The sequence below is a fragment of the Nipponia nippon genome, unplaced genomic scaffold (assembly GCF_047370975.1).
Source record: "Nipponia nippon isolate SJK-2023a ecotype South Korea unplaced genomic scaffold, ASM4737097v1 scaffold_3, whole genome shotgun sequence".
Classification (NCBI taxonomy): domain Eukaryota; kingdom Metazoa; phylum Chordata; class Aves; order Pelecaniformes; family Threskiornithidae; genus Nipponia; species Nipponia nippon.
The window spans coordinates 57,630,206-57,642,039 of record NW_028262347.1 but is presented as its reverse complement, the minus strand read 5'-3'; the positions used below and the strand labels follow the sequence as shown (position 1 = coordinate 57,642,039).

Genomic DNA, 11,834 nt, shown 5'->3' with positions numbered 1-11,834 from the left:
TTAACTGTGCTTTGTGTCAGGCTTTGTCCTTGCCCTCTCTGCTGCCCCAGCCCCATTTGCTACTCCTCAGGGCCAAGCCAGGCTGATGCCCAGGGATGGCTTGGAGGTCACTGCAGGATGGACTGAGCACGCAGCCACAGTCTGTCATAGACGTGACTACTAGGAGTCGTCAAAGTCCCAATGAATTTGAGTTTTTTAAGAGTAAGTCTTATTTTCATTGTTGCTCCAAGCAGTTTTTGCATCCTAGAGCCTGCTTGATGACAAGGTGAAAACTGCTGACCCTGGAATTAGTATGTCAGGCTGGAAAATAAGCATTTGCCATGAGAATACTTAAGAGCTACAAGAATAGCTTTGTCTGTCTACTAGCTGTGCATCATTCCCACCAGCAAATTCACCTGCAAAACACTCATGGCAGTTTTGACATAATTTATTTGTCTTGGTCTTTTTTTCTTGCATAGGCATAAATTACAATCTGTTGATTAGAAAATAAAATGAACAAAACAGTGCAGCATTTGCAACAGGCTACAGCATCAAATACAAACTCATCTCCTGCTTGTAACCATCTGTTTCTGCAGGGCTAATTCACAACACGTGTGTCACGCAAACCGAGAAGGAGGGAAAAGGAGTGAATAAGGGAAAGCTGCTCTGACAGCTGTTTCGCGTTTCTCCTGCCTCACCAGGCTCATCTTCTGCATCAGCACTAGGATTAAATACCCTTGGGCAGAGATGCACATGCTGAAGCAGCAGTTTTACGTGCCCTCTCTTCCTCTGCAGCTCAGGAAAGCGTTGCAGAAATCCTGCAAGCTGCTGCTGGCAAAAGGCAGCTGGCCGGGCACTCGGGACAGATGCCCAGGCTGCAGCCCAACACCAATGGAGAATTTGGGGAAAAGCCGCGTGTAGCCTCAGCCTGCCTTCCTGGGGATCCTCACGCAGTGGGCACGGTGAGGCCTCTAAAACCAGCGCTATCCCCTAGAGAAGGGCATAAACCCCCAGGGTGACCTCTCACTGGGGTCTCCGGGGGGGTTTTACCTCAGAACAGCAGAGACTTTCATCTCCAAAGGACAGGGCACGCTTGCCCTGTAAAGCCAAATGCTCCCTACCCCAGAGCCAGCGGTTAACACCCCCTTGGAAGGAGCAGACACCCTGCTCCAACTCCATTCTCAGGGAAAGAGGTCCCCTTCCCCCCCCCCCCCCCCCCACCAGCATGCCTGATTTACCACAAAATATCCACACCCTGACAGCCCAAGCCAGAAGCCAGGGAGCCAGAAGGGACATAAGAAAAGGGGTTTTCCAGCTTTGTGGTTATGGCATTTGCTCCAGCAGCCAGAGAACCCCCGGGGAAGGGGGAGAGCTTCATTTCTGCTCTCTATCATTCAGTTAAATACAGGAGCTGCTCTGCCGAGCCCGGGACAGGTCCAGGCATTCATAAAAGCACAATTCCATGTGCGCAGGGCACTCACGGACATGACTCCAAGGCAAGCAGGCAGCTGTAGACAAGTTTAAAATAACTTTGGCTGTGGCTGCCAAGAATTAAGACTATGCTCAACATAGGAGAGACTTTATCGTCACTGGATCTGGCTGCAGGTCTGCTTTCTCCCTGCAGCAGGGCCTCCCAGCTCCGCAGGGGGCTCCAGAGGGTAATTTTAACCTGTTAGAAATGGGGCTGCGCCCTTTGGGCTCACTTCCCTTGCTTGGAGCGAGGAGACCCCTCCAGAAGGGTTGTGCTGCCATCATCCTCATCCCCTCGGGCTGGCATGAGAGGGTCAGGGCTCAGTGCCTCTGCCCGACGCACGTCAGGGCACGCTGAAGGAAGACACTTCTTCAGCCCCTTCCCCAACTCCATACCCCTCACCCTACAGCGCATCAAGCAGAGAAGACAAGAGTGGGAATCAACTCACGGCGCTCCCCTAGTGCTCACGGTGCCAGAGGAAGGATGATGGCAGCATCAGACAGGGCTGAAACACTAAACATGAGCCCTTTAGCTTTTCTTTCAATGTAACACAAGACAAACGTGGAGGCTGTAAACGCCATCCAAGAATGTAAGCCAAACTACGCGTGATGCAGGCAGCCCCAGGAGGTGGAGCGGCCAGATGGCCCTGGCACTCGTCAGCCCGGGGAAGGTCCCCGTGCATCCTTCCTGCAGTCCCCTGCCACGGCTCCCCCCCTCACACCACAGGTACAGGCAGGATTTACGTGCCCACTGCAGGCAGAACTCCCCATCCTGCTCCGGCACGCTCCTCTGCCGCTAGGGCTCAGGGAACTGAGCAATGCCGGCGAGGAGAAGGCAGGAGGGAAAGGGAGCCCTTCCAAGAGAAGGGAAGTCAGTCGGCGCCAGCCACCTGGGAGGGGACGGAGGCAGCCTTGAGCATCGCAGGGTGGGGGAGACCCTGTTGCTCCCCAAGGTGCAGAAGCATGCTGGCACCTGCAAGCCCTGGGGATTGCCCCATCTCCCACCCAAGAGACCGCCGAGGCACGGAAAGTCTCGTGCAGAGCACTGGGGCAGCAGCTCCTGCTCGCTGCAACAGTCGCCTATATACAGATGCAGCCACAGGCAAGAGGCCACAGCCACATGTTGCAGCCTCAGAGGACATCTCTGAAGCAAGGAGGGCAGGAGTGCCTCCAGCACCCCACCGAGCAGCAGTCCACAGAGGACCCTGTCTCCCAGGTCCAGCTACCAAGCCACCGATAACCCTTATTTTAAGCAACTCTGCTCATCTTATTCTAGCTTATCCTACCACACGCACTATTCTCCTACTAAACAAAGCTCTAGCCCTCACCGCGCCTAAGCCACTTGCTCGAGCAGCACCACATAGCGTTCTCCGGCTAAGTAGAAATTGTATGGAAAAAGGTTTTTTTTTTCCTTTTACTACAAAAAAAAATCCCCAACACCCCAACTGGAAAATACCCCCCTCCCTGCCCCCTTTTAAAAAAAAAAAACAAAAACAAAAAAACAAACCAAAACCAAAAACCACAACACAGAACAAACCCAAAAGGGGAAGCAGGCGACAGGAGTTTTCAATAGCATCATTAAGCTTAACACCAGGGAGCCGGCCAGCCGGGGGGGCCAACAGCATCGCCAAGACCCAACACAGCCGCCGGCAGCAGGAGGACTCGAGCGGACGGATGGCAGCAGCGGGGTGAGCTCCACTACCAATGCGTGCTAAATTTCTCCCCTCCTGCTGCCTCAAACCGTTAGTTTTATGTTAATACTTCGTTAATACTGTCTTATTTCCCCTCTCCCGGCCCAGCATCAGAGGTCTGGAGATCTTTAGCTAAACCAATGCCAACGTAGAATTGACCCCACGTGGAGCAGAGAGACTCAGTAGCCATGACCAGTGGCTCCCACCTACACCAGCGGCACCGAGCCGGTCACCGCAGTCCCGTACGCCATACTGCGCCCAAGCCCGCGTGAAGCGCATGGCACAATTACGTACCCCTTTCCCAAGCCCCGGCAACGCTAAGCGTGCCGTCAGAGAAGAGCAGGGCAACGGGGACGAGGGGCTGCGCAGACCCGATAAAAAATTAGCTTAAAAAGTTAAAATGTCCGATACGCACTGAAAACAAGGCAGGCTGCGCAAGGACCCACGTGGGATGCTCTTGCCTTGCCACCCCGGTTCTTGGAAGAGTGAAAACCTCACCCCTTAAACCCCAGCTCTTCTCCTCCCTGGAGGGGAGCAGCTTCCCGGGGCAGCTGCTGGCACATCCCAGGATTTCTACGTGCGAAGCAGCAAACCAGAAGAATCCCCTCCTGCTGTCAGCCCGGCAGCATCCTCATCCCACGCGGGAGCTGGGGGTCAGTGCGCCGGCTCCCCATGCACACGGAAGCGGTAGATGCAGGTGTATTCAGGGTGTCCCCAATTGCTCAGCACCCGGAGCTCCACCAGCTGGTATGTGCCCACGGCATCACCCTTGAGGAGAGGAGAAAGGAAAACACTGAGCCCTTGAAAGCTCTCAAGGGCTTAGAGACCCCAGGGGCCCCATTTTCTTCTTGGGGTTAGGTGCTCTGAGGGCAAAGCACTTACCTCCAAGTAAAATGTTTGGATAGGGTCACCATTGTGGTCGAAGGTGAACTGCCCGAGGAGAAGGCCCTCCTCCTCTCCTTCTTCCTTCAAGCCCTACGGAGGGGCAGGGAGGCAGAAAGGGAGAACCGGGGGTGATCAGAGAGGGAGACCGGAGGCGATGAGCACACCCGGGGTGGAAGAGGGAGATGGAGACACAAGCGCGCTTGGCCCCCGCTCCTGCTCTTCCAGGCCAAAACAGACAAACGGGGACAGGGGGCAGTGGGGAGGGGTGGGGGGAAGACCAAGAGTTACACCTACTCAATTCCCTCTCTCCCAGCATCCCCCAAAACCCCTCCTGAAGGCCAGTACTCCCCCTCTCCTCCCCAGTACTGCTTCTTCCTCCCCTTCAGGATAAGGCCAACCCCCAGAGCACCCCACAGCCAGGTATGGGGCTTGGTAGCCCACCCCTCCTGCGTCCTCCACCATGGCACCCTCCCACCTCGGGTCCGGGCGAGGGCACTCACATAGACAGCGAAGTCCTTGGGGGCGCTAGGGATGGTCCCCTGGGGCGAGAGAGCTTTTGGGATGTGCTCCAGCGTCACGGCCGTGGGGCGGATGATGCTGGAGAGGCGGATGACGGCAAAGCCTTGGGACCCCCGAAACGCCCAGCAGTTCCCAGGGTTGACATCTGGCTACAAGCACAGGAGCGAGACACCAGCAATGTTATCACCATCAGTGCCATTTTTCTCCCCCTGACATCAGCCTGGATGCTTGCTTGGAGCAACAGTGGGAGCCCAATAAAGCCCACCAAGCCCACATGAGAACCAGCCCAGCTGGTCCTTCCCCTCAGTGGGGTCTTGCCCCAAGGGTGCCCACCTGCAGGATGACACGGGGGGACTGTGAGTGGTACCACAGGGGGATGCCAAACAAGCTCAGCAGCGCCGTCCGCGTCTCATAGGTCTCTGAGCAGCGGGTGTTGATGACGCTGGCCCCTAGCATGGAGAGGGGATGGCAGCAGGTAAGTTACATGCCAGCACCCTGTGGTCCCCTCCCCAGGATGGCTGGCTTGTCCCGGGTGGGCGAAAGCCCCCCCCCCACCTACCCGCTGACTCCAGAGCGTAGTCAACCATCCCTACGCGGTCCTCGCTGTAGCGCTTCAGGGCCTGGCCCACGATAAGATGCACTTGCTGTGGTGGGAGCAGAGGGCACGAGAGAGATGAAGGGCCAGGGCAGGCATCCTGCCCCCCTCCCCCCCGGCCTCCACCCCGTGGGGATGGAGAGGGCGCAAGGACCTTCCCACAAAACAGCCGGGGGATGAATCACAACGGCAAAAACAAGAGGACACGCATTTGGCTGGGAAGCCTCGTTAGAGGTTGCTAAAAATACCCCAGACGAAGGGAACTGTGCAATGAAGGGGTGGGGCCCCAGCAGGCTGGGCTCGCCCATCCCCATCCCAAAAGAGGGGCTGGCCCCAGGGGAGAAGGGGTATCCCCCAGCAGGTACCAGACACAACCTGACAGCCCACCCAGTCCTCCCCAGCATCATCTGATCCCTCCTGCTCTGTCCCACAGGATCGATGGGAGCTCACCCCATCTGGAAAAGGGGGAGCCAGCTGGAGCATCCTTCTGGAGCCAAGCCCAGCCCTAGGAGCTGGGACCCTGCAGCACCACTGTGGGTCTAAACTTTATGGTGTGCACGAAGCTGGCGCAGACTGCGGGGACTGCTAATCCCAGCTTGATCCCTCCCTCCACCACCTCCGCAGGGAATTGCCAATAACTCTTTCCAAAGAAAGCAGGCTCATTTTTTCCTTTGGTGTCATTCTGCTGAAATGCTTTGCTCCAAATGACTCGGCAGCGCTGCTGAAGGACAGGGGTAAACAAGATGCTCAACCCATGGAAACCTCGCTGGCACCTGCCCCACCTTCTGGGTGAAGGACGTACGAGCAGAAACTTCGATTTAAGACAGCAAGAGCCTTGCAGGCGTGCGGATATCGCCACCCATGACCCCTTCCAGGGCAGGACACAGGCACAGCCCATGGGAGGCTGGCAGCAGAGAAGGGATGGAAGAGTTTCAGGGATGCTCTTGCCAGGTGGGATGTGAGCCCAGGATCAATGCCCCAGCTGTAAGGGCTGTCCCCATGGCTCTGCCATCTGCCAGGCACACGTGCCAAACCCCCCGCGCACACGCAATGGGGCACAGCTCCCAATCCCACACCTGTGGTCACCATCATGTCCCTGGGGCTCAGGCTGGCACTCACCTCCTCCGTCACCCCCGCAGTCCCCCCCTGCCGCAGGGCCACTCCGATACCAGCCTGAGCATCCCGTGCCGACAGCCTCCGGTCTTCCAAGACTTTGGCCAGGATCTTATGCTCCAAGGCCCGGAGCTCCGCTTGCAAGTCTTCCCGCTGGAGGAGGAAGCCAGAGGCGCCATCCTGCCGGGACTCCGACAGGAACCGACTGACCCATGCTGGTAACTGCGCTTCCACCTGAAACAGTGGGGCAGAGCTCAGCCCTGGGGCAGGGACCCTAATGCCTCCCTCCGCTAAAGAGAGTGGGGACCAGGGACTTACATCAGCCCGCACCGCCTTCAGCTGCTCCAGCATCCCCTCCACGTGCTTCCCCATCACCTCCTGGTCCGACTTGAGGCCTGCCAGCTCCCTTCTCAGCGCTGCCACCTCTTGCTCCAGCTTGCCCACCTCCTGCTGGAAGCTCCCTCGCAGGCCCTCCTGCGCCGAACTGTGCCGAGAGAAAGGCCACAAAACCTTGCACCAGCAGTCCCAGCTCCCTTCTGCAAACTGGGGGAGGAGGTTCATCCCCCGTGCCTACACTCAACCCCATCTCCAGCCCCAAAAGGTTTTAATTCCTGTGGCAATGATGTCTTCTGCTGCATCCCATAAGAAAGCACTCCCAGCTCACCCCTCGGCTGAAGGGCCATGTTCCCCACAGTGATGCAAAACGACAGTGGTGAAGGTCATTTGCTGCAATCGCCCTTTGAGCCCTGCTGCCAGCCAGGGCACTTTCTCGCCAACATACCCATCCTTCCTTTCCCCGCCAGGATCGTACCTCTCAACCTCTCCTTTGCCCCAAGCAAACCAGACCTGGAAACCCCTCCTAAGCCTCGCTGTGGGGATTTCACCCTGCTACCTGCCTGCCCCTAACAGAGCTGTGGCTCTGCCTGGAGAGCCAGCGTTACCTCTGCCACTCCGAGTTCAGCTCCAGCAAACGTGCCTCCATCTCCTGCCAGGAGAAGGGGAAAGGGTGAGACCTGTGATGCCGGCGGTGAGGATGTCCTGCCTCTGTACCACCACATGCTTGTCCCCTTACCTGAGAGGCTTGTGCCATCTTCCCCAGGCGCCCATCTAAATCCCTCTGCACCTGGGCTCGGAGGGCATCCAGCTCGCCCTGCAGTGTGAGCAACAGGGCGGGGAACATCAGAGCCTGGCCCCACACGCCCCCATCTCCCCACGCGTCCCCCATGCCCCTCACCTGGAGGTGGCTGGTCACATCAGCACGGAGATGCTCCTTCAGCCCGGCATCCCGGCGGCTCACCAGCCCCTCCAGCAGCGCCAGGACGTCTCCCGGGGGTGGCTCTCCCCCTGCTGCCACCCCCCGCTGCAGCTCCCACCGCGACACATCGGCCTCCAGCGCCTCAAAGCGCTTCTCCAGGGCCTGGAAGCGAGCCAGGAGCCGGTGCTCCCCCCGCAGCCCCTGCGGGGGTAAAGGCAGGGTGCGATGCAGCCCCCTGGGAAGATGTGGACACCCGGGGGGCTGCCTGCTCCACAGGGACCCAGGCCACCCAGTCCCCAGAGTCAGTGGAATCTTATTCATCTGCTGCTTCCCAGAACAGGGCAGATGTTCCCCCTGCTCCATCCCTGGGACACCCTGAGAGTGAGATGGCCACAAGCTGGGGGAGCCATTTCCACTAGTGTGGAGCCACCACCTGCCCCATCCTCCACCACTTCCCCATCCCCTGGAAGGGCTCAGCCATGGATCACACCGTCCCAGCTCTCGCTGCAAGGCGCCCACCCCACCTGGGCCACTGCCGCGCCTTTGCCAAGGCTTACCTGGTCCAGCGCAGTCAAGTCCCCTGCCCCAGGCACATTGGAGGAGGACAGCTTTCCAGCTCCCCACCACGGGAAGGCGGGGAGGCTGAGTGTTGACAGCCCATATGGGTAGAAGTACCAAGCTCCTGGGCACGCAGGAGGATGAGATGGTTAAAATGGCAGGCCAGTAATGGGCCATAGCAGGAGACAGGGTGTACGTGCAGAGGCTCAGCCATCAGCAATCGCCTGGCAGAGGCGCCAGGAGACACGAGCTCAGGGCCATCCCGTCCTCCAGGTATGGCAGTGGGATGCTCTGCACTGCCCCAGATCTCAGGGCAACAGATCGAGGCAGGCTGACTCACCATAGGCAACAGTAGCAAGGAGCAGGAGGAGCAGCAGCAGAAGCAGGGACCTCTTCAGCCACGGGTAGCGCCTAGAGCACGGAGAAGAAAGAGGCACCTGTAGGACAGCAGCCACCTTCCCCCACTGCGGCGCTCCTCTGGATGGGGGCCAGAGGGAAAGCAAAGCCCAGCCGGGCTTTGGCACAAGACACCCACCCCACGCATGCCGGGCTCCGCAGGGCACCCCCTCTCCGGGGTCCTGCGGGTTTTCCCCATGCCTCCCCCATCCCGCCACCACACTCACCTGGAGAAGGGGACGCCACCCAGGCGGGGAGCCGCGCCGGTGAGGCGGTGCCAGGCAGCTGCCAGCCCCGAGAACAGCCACCCCAGGAACCGAACTGCCAGGAGAGAAACCAAGCCTCAGGCAGGGTCCCAGCAGAGACGTACCCTTTGTCCCCGAGGATGCTCCCACAGGGGGATAAAACCCCTCCGCCCGACCAGGGAACAGCGCACATGGCATGTGGGGAGGGGAGATGCTGGCAGGGAAGAAAGGTGCTGCCAGAAACCCCCCCGCCGGCCCTCCACTCACCCGGGGAGGTGAGCACCTGCCAGAGGAAGGAGCCCACCCGGGAGGCTGCGGTCCTCAGCCCTGACCCAGAGCTACTCTGGCCCGAGTAAAAGTGACCTGGAAAAGAAGCAGCAAGGCAGTAAGCCACCAAACAGAGCCCACATCCCTGTGAGTCGCCCAGGGCAAAGGCTTTGCACAGGGGGTGGCATGCAGGGGAGGGGGCTCGCAGCACCCTGGGCACAACCAGCCCGTGAGCTGGTCCCCTTGGGGACGCCCCCTCGAGCATCCCTGCCACCGCAGAGAGGCTGGTGCATCCCTACCGGCGTAGTCATCTTCCGAAGAGTACCCAGATGAAGAGGCATAGGTGTCGTACGTCTTGCTCTCCAGCAGCCCATTGATCTTACTGGACTCGGTGTCCCCTGTGCCTCTTCTCCTCCTGGTGGAAAGCTCCCCACCTGCCCCCAAAACAGAGCCCCCCTCAGAAACCACCCACCCCCACAGGGGGCAACCCGGTCAGCTGGCCTGGCGGGCTGCCCCAACACCCCCCCAGTGCCCAGCGAGGTCCCCAGCTGCCGTAGGAGGGAGGGAGGGCTCACCCCAGTACGTGCTGCTGTCCAGGGCATCGTCCAGCACAGAGCTGCCGAGGGCGGCAAGGCCCCGGCTGCCCCCCAGGTAGGACTCGCTCACCAGGGACTCGCTGTAGTAGGAGGTTTGGGTGCTGGGGGCCGGAGAGAGGCGCTTCGTGCTGCTCGATTTCCTCCTGATCGTCCTGCCAGGGGCAAGAATGGGCTCATCAGCCACGCATGGTTATGGGGCAGGGGGGTGTCACGGTGCACCCACGGGGGAGGAATGGGGAATTCACCCCAATCCCTCAGCCGGCTTCACTTCCCTCCACTCCCCCCCCCCCCCACTGGATAGCAGCAGGTTTCGGAGGGTGCAACCGCTGCTTTGCGAAAGTCCCCCCCACCCGTCCCCCGGCAGCTGCCGGCACCACTTCCGCTCGCACCGCTGCGGTTTTCCGGCCTGGTGCTCGCAGCGCACCTCCCTCCCGCCATCGAGCCCGAGGTGGCCGCCGCCGGGAGGAGGCGGCTCGCAGCTGCCCACAGCAGCCTCCGGTGCCAGGGCAGGGGGGACGCAGAGGTGCCACGGGCCGGGAGCGTGGGGCCTTTGCCAGAGAGCGGAGGCACAGCCAGTGCCAAGGCGGCCATGCCGAAACGCGGCGAGCTCGCCGCCACACTGCCTTCTGCAAGCCGCCCTGATGCCCTGCCCCGGGGAAGGCGCCCAGTCCGTGGCATGGGATGAAGCGCCCTGGCCACGTTTGGGAAGGGGGGGGACCCCCCACCCCTGCACCCCACTAACCTGCCGGTGCTCTCCTTGAAGGGGAGCTGCTGGCCCCCCAGCAGGGAGCTGCTGCTGCTGCTGGTGGTGGCATCGTCGTCCCCCGGGTAATAGCGGGTGGTGGTGACGAGGCGCTGGCTGCGACGGGACATGGCGGCGGCCCGGGCCAGGCACGGTTCACCTGGGGGGGGCAGGGAGAGAGGAAAGCGTCAGCGGGGGGGGGTGGGGGGGGGGGGGGGCCCCCCCGCAGCGGGGGCCCCGGCGCGTACCGAAACCCGCTCCCCGTGCAGGCGGCCGCGGGGCGCTCGGTGCGGCTGGGGGGGCTCCGAGCCCGCCCGGGGCACCTGCTGCCCGGGCCCTCCCCGCCGCCTCCCTTATAGGGTTACAAACACCCTTCCCTTCCCTTCCCTGGGCCACCCACCGCCGCGCAGGGCCGCTGCCTCACCGGACCCTCCGCCCCCCCGGTACGAGCTCCTCCGCCGCCGCCAAACCCACCGGCGAGCCGCGCAGAGCAGGCAGAGAACCCCTCACCGCCCCTGCCGCCGCTCCGCTCCCTTTTGTTTTGCAGGGGAAGGCGGCCCCAGCTCCCGCCCCCCCGGTCCCCCGCCGCCCCCGCCGCCGCCGCCGCCGCCACCGCCCCGCCCCGCCCCGCCGCACCGCGCGCGCGCGCCCGCCGGGGCCGCCGCCACCGCCCCCCCCGCCCCGGCCTCTGGGGGCCTCTTCGATCCCCCCCTTCTTTATTATTAGCATCATTATGGTTGTTATTATCGCTATTGGCATATTATTATTTTTATTTTATTATTATCATCATCATTTTGCGGGGGCGATGGGGAGGGCCCGTCCCCACCCCCTGGCTGCCCACAGGGAGCTTGGTCACCAAACGCCTCAGCCCCGGGGGGCTCCCCCACACACACCCCCATGCCCCCCCCCAAGGGCAGGGCAGGGCCCCGGGCAGGTCCCATGGGTGATGCCGACCCAAAAGGGGGGCTCCCAGGTGCAGGGCTGCGCCCCAGCCCCGTTTGGGTTTTGCTGGGGCGGCCAGTTTGCCAGCCCCGGTGGGGTGGGAAATACCCGGCACCCCCACGCACCACCCGGCACGACGGCACGGCCGAACCTGTCCCCGCGGCACGGGCAGCCTCGCTCGACGCCCGTGTGCCCACGCAGCCTCGCTCGACGCCCGTGTGCCCACGCCGCCTTGACCGGGCAGGCGGGTTCTGCTGCTCCCCGGGCCCGTGGCCTCAGACACCCCGTTACCATCCCTCTCCCCCACGGGCGGCTGGGCCGGCTCGGCAGCAGGGTGTGAGGCAAACCCGGCTGCTCCCGTGGGACTTTGAACGCGCAGCGGCACAGACGGGACGTTGTGCAAACTCGCTGGGCTGAGAAAACAGCCGCCCTCCCACGCCACGGTTTCTAAATCACACGGCGCGTCAGAAAAAGATTTGCCTGGGAGGGACTCGGTGATGGCGGGGGGAACCGGCTGCCTGGGTCCGGACACGGTTGTGGGGTCGTGTTGGTGGGGCACGGGGTGGGAACGGCCCCACCGC

At 61.6% G+C, this 11,834-nt stretch overlaps 1 protein-coding gene across 6 annotated transcripts; it reads right to left on the bottom strand.

The window, feature by feature from the left end:
- Positions 1–411: 411 nt before the first annotated feature.
- On the bottom strand, positions 412–11,630 carry SUN2 (Sad1 and UNC84 domain containing 2). 6 transcript variants are annotated; one of them, XM_087766685.1, is made up of 18 exons: positions 11,405–11,630; positions 10,312–10,471; positions 9,549–9,721; positions 9,273–9,407; positions 8,974–9,069; positions 8,689–8,782; positions 8,406–8,476; positions 8,065–8,189; positions 7,487–7,708; positions 7,325–7,402; positions 7,194–7,237; positions 6,571–6,736; positions 6,259–6,486; positions 5,104–5,188; positions 4,878–4,993; positions 4,526–4,693; positions 4,023–4,115; positions 412–3,908 (listed from the first exon to the last, which is right to left on the bottom strand). In XM_087766685.1, the coding sequence occupies exons 2-18, from the start codon at positions 10,440–10,442 to the stop codon at positions 3,795–3,797; spliced, it is 2,139 nt and encodes a 712-aa protein (XP_087622811.1). In that variant the 5' UTR covers positions 10,443–10,471; positions 11,405–11,630; the 3' UTR covers positions 412–3,794. The 6 variants fall into 6 exon arrangements, with proteins under 6 accessions (XP_087622811.1, XP_087622810.1, XP_087622815.1 ...); XM_087766684.1 differs by lacking the exon at positions 11,405–11,630 and adding an exon at positions 10,786–10,915; XM_087766689.1 differs by lacking the exon at positions 11,405–11,630 and adding an exon at positions 10,822–10,870.
- Between the last annotated feature and the right edge of the window lie 204 nt (positions 11,631–11,834).